At 41.7% G+C, this 12,644-nt stretch overlaps 1 protein-coding gene across 1 annotated transcript in view; it reads left to right on the forward strand.

Annotated features, from left to right (window-relative positions):
* Nucleotides 1-12,644, forward strand: part of CRAMP1L (Crm, cramped-like (Drosophila)) — a 48,397-nt gene that overhangs the window by 25,064 nt on the left and 10,689 nt on the right. Inside the window, exons 7-14 of the mRNA XM_009886369.1 lie at nucleotides 106-191; nucleotides 936-1,059; nucleotides 2,184-2,265; nucleotides 3,207-4,472; nucleotides 6,829-7,006; nucleotides 9,786-9,967; nucleotides 10,615-10,689; nucleotides 11,926-12,007. Of these exons, the coding sequence (XP_009884671.1) occupies nucleotides 106-191; nucleotides 936-1,059; nucleotides 2,184-2,265; nucleotides 3,207-4,472; nucleotides 6,829-7,006; nucleotides 9,786-9,967; nucleotides 10,615-10,689; nucleotides 11,926-12,007 (2,075 nt within the window). The remainder of the gene's footprint in view (nucleotides 1-105; nucleotides 192-935; nucleotides 1,060-2,183; nucleotides 2,266-3,206; nucleotides 4,473-6,828; nucleotides 7,007-9,785; nucleotides 9,968-10,614; nucleotides 10,690-11,925; nucleotides 12,008-12,644) is intronic.

Here is a 12,644-nt window from a genome sequence, read left to right on the forward strand (position 1 = left end):
TTGTTCCTGTAGCCATGATTGTATTTGATTCTGTGTCCCTAATATGTATGTTTTACAAACTTTGGTTAATGGTGCCTGTAAATACTTCTCTTTCAATGTATTCAGGGCTACGACTGTTCGTTACAAAGGCAGAAACCTTCGCATCAAAGCTCCGATGTGCAGGGCTTTGAAGAAACTCTGTGATCCAGACGGTAAGTAAGAGACGCTGGAATGTGAAAGGCGTTTAACAGATGGCCAGAAGAATATGAGAGAGAGTAGGCCTGTTTTGGTGTGTACATCACTGGCAGGGGAATTTGTGCTATTGCACATTTGTGTTTGGCACAGATATGTCCCTATTGTCTTATTTATCCTGTTTGCTTGTATAATCCCAATAAATTTAGGACCCATGCAGCTCTCTAAGGCTTCGAGTATGTCACTAGCTAAATTGAAAAGGAAATAGCTACATCAGACAAGATTGCTACTGCTTTACCAGTGGTGCTTTCACTGTATGCGACGTTTAGTCCCTTATGCTAGTGAATAAGCATGTTGTTTAGCATTGAGCATTTTAGACTTTTTTTGCCTTCTCTGGTTCAGCTATGTGTAGGTTTTTTTATTACTATTTTTCTTCCTCTTCCTTCTACCCTAATAAGTAGAATTGGTGCATTTTAAAGGTCTGAAATACTGTACTTGTTCAAAGTTTCCCGCCACCTGATTTTGATACTGCTTGCTCAACTGGAAGCTCCAGTACCACTGCAGTGTCCAAGGAAAAAAATAAATATATTGGAACAGGTGGTAATCTAAGGAAGCAGGCTCCACTGGCGAAGCTGAGCTGCCTAAATTGTCTGTCGATGATGCTGGTGTCTGCGATGCTTTTTTTTCATGTAACTGAGCATATAGAGTTCTGACTGAGTTGTCCTTGCTTTGACCTGTGCCTTTTGTGCTTCAACTCCCTTCAGGCGTTAGTGATGAAGAGGACCAGAAGCCAGTACGTCTTCCTCTCAAGGTCCCGGTGGAGTTGCAGCCACGAAATAATCATGCATGGGCTCGAGTACAGAGTCTTGCGCAGAATCCACGGCTTAGGTAACGAAGAACTGATTGTGGTGCGCAGAATAGAATAGGGAGATATATTAACAGCATTCTAACATCTCCCTCTCTCTTCAGGGTTCTCTTTGCCAACTGGGCAGTTCATCTTTGATAATGCAGTTTGCCTAAATGTACTTATTTTGAAGGCTTTGTCCAACCAGAGTATGTGGTTGTTGTAAACATGATATAGTGGACTTGAAAATTAGATTACCATTGTTCATTATATCTTTTAATTTGAGTAATGACAAGAGCTACTAGAGTTGGACATGACTATACTTTGTGCCAATTATACCCAGTTGTCAGAGCAGAGTGCGTTTAAAATGGAGATATGCAATGCTAGTTTTACTAAAACTCATACTGAATGGGTACCACGAGGCAGAAGGAGAGGGGAGGGTGGTGAAACAATGGTCAGAGGTGCCTGCAGCAAGACTCAGACCATGTCAGATGCAACACAGTGATACTAGCAGAAATGAAGGTATTTGTAGCTTAATATCCCTGCAAAATGTAGTTGGTGCTGCTGTTTCAGTGTCATCAAGGGCTGTTCATCCTGGTACTTACATCTAGTCCAAAACTTGGGACAGAAAACTCAAGGCCTCTGATCTTTCAAATAAAGTACTTCAGTATAATGGCCAAAGATCACGCATAGAGGAGAATGAAGATTTTTAGTATTAGGTTTATTTTATAACAAGTTTTGAGAGCAAAAGTAAATGTTTGGGGGGTTTTGGTGCCCCCTTTTCTCTCTTTCTTCTCTTTCTATACTTCATGTGGTAGCTTTGTGCCTTGCCTGCACTTCAGCAGTTTAGATAAATCTTGCCATCTTTTCCCATCTTTTTCTATCTGGAGAAACTAGTATCCTGAATTCTGGCAATCAGGTTTATCTGATAAGCTTTTAGATCTTTCTCAGTTGTGAGTTACCTAGAATTTCAAGTTGCAGGTTAACATATGTTTTTGTTTTTTCGTGGTTGTTTTCTTAGAGCTTGGGGGTGGTGGGTATGTTCTCTGTGCTTGTATTACAGAATGCCAGTTTCTTCCCTTAATTCCCAATCTAGCACCAAGGCTGTGATTTGAACTTGTGTTGACTTTTTTTCTCTGTTCCCTTACTTTGTTTCTCTTGCATACAGGATGATTGTGGAGTTACATAGGAAAGTCTCCAGCCTCATTGAGTTCCTGAAGCAGAAGTGGGCTCTCCATGAAGTGCGTATCGTATCCTTTTTCTGCATAGTCTGTTCTGTATGCTGTGTTCTGGGAGCAGTTCCTTTCCTATTCGAAGTTCGTTTGTGCATCGGAAATGTGATTCTGCCTCATAAATTTACCAGCCCATGCTGAGTAGAGGTAGAGGTCAGTATCTCGGCATCAGTAATGGAGCCTTTCATGGGAAATCCCATAATATGGCACTTGTACTTCAACTTTCCTCTACTATGATGCCCGGAAAAAGCTAGTTAGTAACAAAAGAAGCTCCCTGGCTTTATTTCATTTCCTTAAATAGTGAACTTAGTCTACCTCATTATAGATGGGTGACCACCATAGAGGCCTGTATAATAACTGACGATTTTGTTTGTAGTTTCAGCAAAGAGATTAAGGACGGATCTTTCCACTTGCTTTATGCAGTTTCACCATATGAAGGCTTAAGCTTCTTGTCTAGGTAGCTGCTGCTGCCTGTTCCATATCTATATGCTGAGCCATACAACATTAGAGATACCCCAACCAATACTTCAGGCTTTTCCTTTTAATTTGTGAGCCTGGAAGAAGTAGTAGCATCACACTTGAAACTGTCAAAACGTGTAAGATGGCGGTTACTGCACAGAAAGGGGCATCTGTTTTGCTGCGCAGTGACATTGGGGTTTTTTGCTGGGTTTTATCGGGGTTTGTTAGTTGGTTGGGGTTTTTTACAATTACAGTGGTGTGTGAAGCAGAGATAAGTAATTTTGTCTGGAACAGAGTGAGTTCGTGCTTTTAACAGGTCTTCTGTGTAGTCCTTAGCACACAAAAGGACTTAATTTCCAATCGTAGTCTTCATATCTATGCTGAATAGACAACATGTCCTTGATCAGCTCCTTTTTTTTTTTTAACATGCAAAATAGACTACCACGTGCTTGTTTGGAAGGGGCAGATGATGGTTGTATTCTTTGACACGTCTGTTTTAGCGTAAAACACTAGAAGAACGGCAGCTTCAAGACTCCAGAGACCCAGAAACAAGAGGCAGCTTGTCAGAGGAGAAAGTGATGCTCCATCTCTTTCCAGGAGAGAATTGTACACTCACTCCGCTGCCTGGAGTAGCCAGAGTGGTCCACTCCAAGGCTTTCTGCACAGTGCATTGGCAGGAAACTGGCAAATGCAAACAGAACACAAAAGATGCTCACTTACTACCACCTGCACAAATCCTAGGCATTCAGAGTGGTCAGGGGACAGCTAGGGGACAGCTAAAATACACGCGGGGAACGGAAGGTAAGAGTGTTGGAAGGGCAGACAGCACTACAGAGTCAAGCAGAACCTCTCAGGCCACAGCTGAAGTTTCTGCAAGCACTGAAGATGGTGCCCCAGAGACCAGCCTGGTGGAAGGAACAGCCTCAAATCTTGGCATCACTAATTCTCTCCAAAAGCCACCTTCTGGACCTCAGGATCCAGGAGGGAACCACGAAAAGCTGAGCTCAGTGGCCTTCTGTGTGGAGGGCAGGGAGGCCCTGGCTAGCGACCAAGCAACTGTGCTACCATCGTGCAGCACGGCTTGTGCTTGCAGCAAGATCCCTGATGTGGAGGAGCTGTCTCTGCTCGATCCATTCCCACGGTACATGAAGTCCTGTCAGGACCTGATTGTCCCAGAGAAATGTTCTTGCACAGACAAACTGCATGGGAAAGACTCTACTCCAGCAGCTGGTGTTACTTCTCCTGTGGCTTTTCCAAGCGGGAGGAGCACAGAAACATCTGACTCCTATTCACAGCTACCGAGAGGTGGTGTGGCTTCACCTGGCGGTGGCCCACCCAGACTTGAAACTCAGGCTAGCCACAGCCAGGGCCAGCAGCTTGATGCTTGTACCAAGGATATAACAGATGCAGTAATGGAGGATTCTCAAGAGAAGCTGGGCTCCTCATTTCCACCTCCACCTCAGGGACAATCTAGTACAAAGTCTCTCAAGGACGACCCAAGCCGGCTCTCGCAACAGGTTAGAGAAGAAGGGTGGAGTCTACGAACTTCTGAGAGCCTTACGCTGGCTGAAGTCTACCTCATGATGGGCAAACCGAACAAGTTGCAGCTGGAGTATGACTGGTTGGCTGTCTTGGAGCCAGAAACCCAGGATGCTAGGGAGCAAACATCCGAGTCAAGTGCTGTTCCTGCATGTACCACCTTTCACAAGCAGAGACTCCTAAACTGCCTTTTAAAACTTATCTCTACTGAAGTCAATCCCAAACCAGTAAGTAGGTCTTGTTCTTGGTCCAGATGCTAAACTCTTATTTGATCTGGGGGATAATTGCCCGGTCCTCTTTTCATAGTAGATCAATGACCGGCTTTGTCAAGGTGTTGGAGATTCTTGTGTTATAAACCAAACAAACAAACAGAAAACAAGACAGCCCTGCTTGTTACAGAGTGGACTTTTCCTCAATATGCTGCATTTGCGTCTTATGCTGCCTTTTAGTTTCTGGTTTGCTGTGGGTCTCAGTGGTATTACAGTGAATATTTAATGTCCCTGCTGAAAACCTCAGTAGGTTAGGTAGGTGTCTGGTATTCTCTCTCAGGTTCATAGAACCATGGAAGGGACCTCGGCAGGTGATCTGGTCCAACCTTTTGTAGGAAATGGAGCTTAGATGACAAGGGGAGCCTAGATGACATTAATACTCCACGTGAAAACTGCAGCCCTTTATTTCCAATGTTTAAGTAGTACAAGTTACACTTAGTGTAAGTGTGAAAAGGATGTATTTCTATGGGATAGCATAGCCAACATAACTGTGCCTGCCTCAGTGATTTTTGTAAAAGTTCCTAGACTCTAGGATAGTTGTTTAACAGACCCAGAAAAATACCTTCGTCCTTTGGCAGACAACTGGGAATTAACTTGCGTTCCTCCTTGTGCACTGTAGCCAATGTGTAAGATCTGCCCCTGTGGCACGTGGGCAGCCATTTCCACATAGTGCAACCAGTTGAAAGTTAGGAAAACGTCTTTTTAAAGACCAAAAAGACACTGAATTCAACAGGTCTGACTGAATTCCTGAGATGGAGCTGTGATGAGTTAAAGATAGCATTTGCATCCTATTCCAGCATGGGATGCAAATGTATCGCTGCTCCCAAACACGTGTAGTTCTTTGATCTTTCTTTGTGGATGCAGACTTAACCCCCCTTCGAAGCTCCTTTTGATCCTCATTTTATAGACATAGAATGTAGGATTCCATACATTTAAAACCATCTTTGCTTAGATACAGCTCCAGATATAGGCTTTGTTTGAACTGTAAAGACTTTTGGTCTTATGTCTCTCAGATCTGTGACAATGGCATCTTTTGGCATCTACTTTTACTTCTGGTGACATGTGTGATGGCCAGGGATGACATGATTAAACAATCACAAACTAGAAAGAATGATGTCTCCTTAGACTTGAGGGGAGAGGGATAAAAGACGAGGGGGAAACCCAGCAGTTATTATTTGCAAGTGTGTCCCTGTCACTTCAGTACTCTTTGGGTCTCAATCAAAGTAGTGTAGTGCTCCTGAAAAATAATGGAGTTCTTTCAGATACGTACCATATCGTACATTCCAACAAAAAGAAGTAACATAACCTTTTCTTCTATTTGTCAAATACCACTTTATACTCGCTGTGTCTCAAAAAGAGGTACTCCTCTTGTGGCAATGAATGTCATAGGACTGATACATATTCAAGAGGCAAGGATGATATTTACTGCCGAACTGAAAGTCCTGTAGACTTCTGGAAAGTTTCATCTCTTAAATCTTCTGCATTTCATCAAATAATAACAGGACCTATAATATTTTTGCTAGGAGGTGCTTTAACAGAGGAAGGATTGATTGTCTAGATCTCTGCTGCTTTCTCAAGATAATATGTAACGAAGCCAAAATGGCCAACTGTGCTGTGATTTGTCCCTTGGAACGAAGATTACCAGCATAAATCGAACTGTAGCAAATTGCATTGCAATCAAGTGCAGGTGGTAATTTTATGCCTGTGGTTGCACAGAAGTGCTTGGAAAGGGAGCATTTTCTAGAAAAGCATTTTAACAACTTAACTGTATGGGCATGGGAAATCAGTAAAGCACCTTGCCATGTGCCTCTTGTTATTGCTGTATTACAGTATGAAGTAGGAGAAGGGATGGGAAAAAAATCAAAAATAATTGGTTTCTACTTGTGTAGAATTAAGAGCAAAATATTGTTGTCCACATGTACTTCCAACCGGAGGAGCCCTCTAGATGGTTAGAGTTTATGGAAATTAGTTTTGCACTGAATTAAAAACACCACTTTTTGCATTACCGTGACAAATCTGTCTTTACCTTTTTTTCTTTTTTCTTTTTATACTGGGGTGGTCCAGTACACTGTGTGAAGCTTGTTGAGTGTTAACCCAATTGTAACATAAATTAATGATATTGAACCAATGACGTTTAACACTGCTAAATGCACAGGAACGGAATTTCAGCTGTCCACCACAAACGCACATTAGAGTACTTGAAGATATTGTAGTATGTCAGATTGTATTTTTTTTTTTAAGCTTCTTAAGTAGAATGAGCCTGTTACTTTTTTGTAACAGTACACAATATTTGTTTAATGTGCGTGTATTTTAGACACCCGAGATGAGCTCTGTTGCCACGTCACCAATAAAGCCTGTTCAAGAGGAGCAGTCACTGACTCCTCCAGGAAAGGTGATTGCCATCAGCACCAGGAGTCCAGGTTGTGCACGAAATCAATCTGCCCTTCGCAACAACAAGACTTTTTCTCCTGGTGCTGCTTCTAGCTCCTCAGGTGAGTATTCATAAAAATCCACGGCAAGAGACCAGACCATTAGTACCTCATACAGCAATGAGTACATCCCAGTAATGTAACACAGAGAGAGAGGGAGTTTACTCTTACAAGCTTAACTGTTAAAGAGCATTGGTATGTGTTAATTTGCTTTAGAGTTGTCCTAAATTCAGTACTTCTTTGACTCTTGAAAAGCAGTGCATGTCAAGAGTACAGTTTACAATCCAGAAGACGAGTCACTTCTACAGAAGGTGCTGGCATTTGTTAGGAGATGACTGAGACAGAGTGTGGGATCTCGAGAGAGTGAAGGCTTACAGAGCAAGAGAGTAAATATATGGTGTAACGTTTGTTGATAAAATAACGACTGAAAATTTTCTGTGCCACTCTGCCATTGTGAAGTACAGTATGATTGTGAATTACCTTTTCTTTTAATAGAAGGTACAGCTGCTATACCTTGTGACCCCTAGCCATGCAGACCAGGAATTTCAGTTCTATACCTTAGTCAGGTTGCATTTGCCAGCAAATGTTTTATGACTTTAGAGAAGTCTGTGAAGGTGTTGGGGTTACTGGGAACAGCTGTGATCCTGGTGCTGTCCTTTTCACACCTGTGCTGTAAGAAGCAATGGACCATGAGCAATTTAACTGATGCTGTAAAGCGTACTTGGTACTCTGTGTAAGTTTTAATTTTGAAATGGCTGTTTCATCTTTGTCTAAAGCTTCATTGCATGTACTTGCAGACAAGGACATACTTAAATATCTAGTAAAAAGCCAATGATTTAATAGTTCAAAAAGATGAATTGTTACATTTCAGCGAGATACACAGGCTTGAAGGACATACCTTTTTAAATCAGACTTGCAAGGAGACTCAAACTTACTCAGTTTGTGACATTCATTTTTATGAGATTGTACTTTATGCTTCCCTAGTGCCTTGACAATCCTTTCTGAAGCAGTTTAAGTAAGGCTAAGGCTATCCGCTGAGGATACCAGCCACAAACAGCAAGAAGGTAACAAAAGTTTGTGAGTGATCCCCTAGGAACAGGCACCTGTTCTGTTTACATAGAGCTTCATTGGTTCAAAAACAAATATAATTATCCATGTTCATCTTTGATTGACATCAGTGAATTACAAGTAGGGTTGTGTGGCACTACTGTGGTTTAACATATTATAACGAGGCACGTAGTCTTTTGAGCAAAGTCAGGAAGTGAAAAGTACAGACCACGTGTTTCTGCTTTTGTACAGTACCAAAGATAGCCAAGTTAGTTTCAGCTGAGCTGTGTGCCTTGAACAGAGGAGTAGTAAAAGCGTGTTCAGTACAGCATTCTACCTAGCTAATTAGTTTAGCTTCTCAGCAGTTCTGCCTGGGGTAATGCACTCAGCTTAGGCCCCAGGTGATGGTGTTCCAGCATGTCAACCTTTAGTATAGAGTAATTATCAAGCTTCTCTATATCCTCACACGCAGCGCTATTGAATGACTGCAGGAGTTTGGCTGTTGGAAAGGTAACTGCTGGGTTACTTGGGGTGATGAGCCTTCTGGGTGCGCTCCCTCATAGACTTTGGTCCTGAGTCCATCTAGGTGCTAACTGCTTTTTTGGTTTTGTCTTTTGGGGTTTTTTAATTAAAGATGAATTGATTTGGCCTTCTCAGTAGAAAATAAAGATTAGAAGATAGCCCGTGCCCACTGCAGAAGAGCTGAAAGCGTGGGCAAACTGACAGCTCCACAGAAGCTACGCAGCTAGCTGGGGAGACAAAGAGGATAAAAAGAATCATGCAAAGAGGTTTAGAAAAAAGTGAAGCAACAGCTGTGGTGCAACATCACTTATAGTGCTTAAATACCATTATGTAATTATAGTTGCATCCCTTTATTGCTTTTTTTAAAGATAGTATCCTGCGTATTATCATTAATGATTCTCCCTAACTCCTGGTCAGGCAGGAGGCACAAATTTCTATGTTCCTCTGCATTCTATTGATTTTTAGATAGATTGGCACACTGTAATTTTAACTAACCTTTGGAAAAACAGCAGACTCTAGAGTAGCAGGGTGAAAGTTGCAATTTTGTCTTTTAAATAGGAGGCTAATAAAACCTGCAGGTTAATTTGTTAGGTAAATAAAGCTTGATGTTTCTCAGAACAGTTCTTGAATACTGTTGCTTAGACCCATGTCTGCATTAGCATGGCCCAAGCTTGTGCTGGATTGTATTGTTTCAATGTCCCAAATGTATTTCTAAGACAATCCATCTTTTGGAAGGTATTTTGGTGAATTGATCCCTGTTCTTTCATTCCTCTGTCACCAGAATCGCTTTGTTGGGGTTGCACTTTGAATTACCATAGGGTTGGGGGTGGGAGTGTAAATAAATCATAAACATTGTAGAATGGGTCTGTGTTTGTGTTATCTTATGGTAGATACGTAGTTTGTTTAGTGGGAAGGGCCCTCAAGTGTTTCTACAAGCTGCATAGATAAACTGATTAACGCAGTCTGTGTGGGGCTTAAAACTGGGTGCTTAGATTCTAGTTTTTTTAGTTTTGTAAAAATTGCATTTAACCTCCTTCTTCCAAGGATTTCAAAGCAAGTGAATGTTTGCATTGTCCTTATGAAGCCGGTAACTACTGGCAATTTGCAGGTGGGAAAACTGAAGTATTGAGAGTTTTGTGATTTGAGATCCCAAACAGATGGTGGCAGAGCCAGAATCCATAAGTCCCAGCTCTCTGTACGATCCTTCAATTACTAAATAGGTTATTTTTGTTTTCACTTTACTTCATTAAAGTTGCTGGTTAAAATCTTGCAGGTTTGAGAAACCTCCCTAGACCTCTCTTGGTGGCTGGTCCTTCAAGTTCTGGAAGCGCTGATGCGGATGGTGGACTCTTCGCAGTTCCTACAACTCTACCACCTAACAGCCGCCATGGGAAACTCTTCTTGCCTAGCAAAGAAGCAGAACTGACCTTCCGGCAGCACTTAGACACAATCAGTGTAAGTGAGATGACTGAATGACAAAAGTAGCCTGTTGCTTCTGAGCCAGCTTCCAGTAGGTATTACAGGGGTTTTTTGTTCATCAGAAAGTATGGGCTTCCATATGAAGCAGCGATGTTCAAGCATAACATATTAGCTGAGATTAGTTGGATTTTGACTATATAACTATGCTTTGAAGTGACATCACCTCTGAGACCTGAATCTGAATGCCATAACGCAGCCTGATGAAGCTGGTTCACTCTAAGTTGCTCCAGCAAATATATTTGCCAGGTTTAGCAAAACTGATACCCTTCTTATCGTGCAGCTAATTTTCATACAACCTTATTGCTGTATTTAATTCCAATATTCATTTTCTTTATATATATATACAATCTCAGTAGCAACTACATAGCAAGCTACAGTAGTTAAGTAGTGAAACGGCTTTTTTTGGGAGCAAGCTTTATCTCCTTGAAACGAGAAGAAAAAAAATACATTCCTGGTGGAAAATTTTCCTGGTCTAGTAGAAAGAATATTCTACTGCCTGAAACAAAATGCAGTGTTTTAATAAATAGTTACAAATTTATTGAAAAACAGAGTTTTGGGTGTTACATTTTTTTTGTGTCTGCATGCTTAAAATACTTTCTAATGCATTTCCTATTCTTGTCCAGATGCAGTCGGACTTCTTCTTGCCAAAGCCAAGGAAATTACGGAACAGGCACTTGCGGAAGCCATTAGTAGTACAGGTGAGAGGAATTGGCAAAGTGTGAAATGCCTGTTTTGCTTCCTGGATAGCTATCAGTAAGGCTATAATGATTTGCACCTAAATGAAATAGAAAACAGAACTTCCCTCATACATCCACTGGAGAAGTGAAGCTAAACAGAGGAAGGAATGAGCGTTTTAGTCTATGTTGTAACCAGCCAGCCATGTTGCATTCCCTATATGAGGAATCTCAACAGTACTAGTAGCCCAGTGCATGAGGTAGTTTGGAAAAAATAAACAAGCCCCTCATCTGAAAGCAGGTTCCGGGCTTGATGCGCAAGCAGTGTGTTCATGTGTTATCCTGAACATGATAGAGCTGTCAGTGCTACTGCAATAAGATCTCCCTTTAGATATTTTTTTCCTGCTTCCTACTCACTAATGGCTGTTAAACTGGGGCGAGTGTAAACTTCTGTAGTGAAATAAAACATAACACTATTTGAAAGAACGATGATTTGTGGAAAAAAAATGGGACTTGCCAAGAGATGTATGGAAGAGGTACCCTGTTGTCATGGCACCTTGGTGACAGGCAGGCATTAACCTCCCTTAGACCACTCTGATAACCCAGCAAAAAGGCACATGCCACTGTGAAAGCACAGGCTTATCCTAGGGACTTGTGGCATGTGGAGAACATACAAGAAATCCAAAACCAAAATAATGGACAATTGTTTGGGGAAGACAAAGTTACCAAGTGTCAATATATCCTTTTGTCTCTTCTGATCTCTGTAAGAGTAGGAGACCTAGAAATTACGTACGTACTATTTTTTGGTACTGAGCTATTCTGGTCTGTGCAATTCCTTTTGTTTTAAGAGTTCCCAAGCACATAGAGCTGCCTCATTAATTCACACTTGTTTGATCGTAACGGAAGATCAGTTTGCAGACAGACTAGATCACATCCTTAAGATCATTGCTGTAATTCTGTGGGAGATTTGAAAATTACTGCAAGAATAATCAGAAAGGAATGTAGTTCTAATTGTCATTTCTAAGAGAATTGTCCGTGTGGAAATTTTCTCTTGTAGTAGTTTACAGAAGAAACATATGATTCCATATGTAGTTTCTTTCTCAAGATGACATTATTGCTGTGTGTGTTGCATTATAGTCATGCCATGTAAATACTCTGCTTATTCTGGAAGGTATCGTGAACTTCTGTGCCTTAGAAGATGAGCTTTACCCTCTGTTCTGTGTTTAAATGTTTTGGTTTCTTGTTGTTTCTCTCACGTAGAGAACACTGCTTCCCAGGCCATCTGGAAATCCGTCCCAGCACGTCTGCTCCTTTTCTATCTTATCCAACTCATCCATTACAGGTGAGTCTGCATATCTTCTATCGATTTTATGCTGCCATGAGATGGACTGGAAAGCGTCCCTTAAAACTACATAAAGGAATAATTTCTAAAAAGAGGAGAAGATCCTTTCAAAACCACAGACTTGATTTACCACTTGCTTGAGTCGCTTCCTGCAGGATGATGGGATTGTTCTTTTGCGTCGTTGTTAATCAGGAAACTACAGACCAGCCTCACCTCCATCCCTGGAAAGATGATGGAACAGCTCGTTCTGGGCATCATCTCAAAAGCAGGTTATCAGAAGTAGTCAACACGGATTCACCAAGGGGAAGTCATGTCTGACTAATCTGACAGCCACCTACGATGGCGTGACTTGGATGGATAAATGAGGGGAGGGCAGTGGTTGTTGTCTACCTTGACTTCAGCAAGGCTTTCACAGAATCACAGAATTTTCAGAGTTGGAAGGGACCTCTAGAGATCATCTAGTCCAACTCCCTTGCTAAAGCAGGATTGCCTAGAGCACATTACTCAGGACTGCATCCAGGTGGGTTTTGAAAATCTCCAGAGAAGGGGACTCCACAACCTCCCTGGGCAGCCTGTTCCAGTGCTCTGTCACCCTAACCGTGAAGAAGTTTTTTCGTGTGTTGGAACGGAACTTCCT

Source organism: Charadrius vociferus, unplaced genomic scaffold (assembly GCF_000708025.1).
Source record: "Charadrius vociferus isolate BGI_N301 unplaced genomic scaffold, ASM70802v2 scaffold585, whole genome shotgun sequence".
Taxonomy (NCBI): domain Eukaryota; kingdom Metazoa; phylum Chordata; class Aves; order Charadriiformes; family Charadriidae; genus Charadrius; species Charadrius vociferus.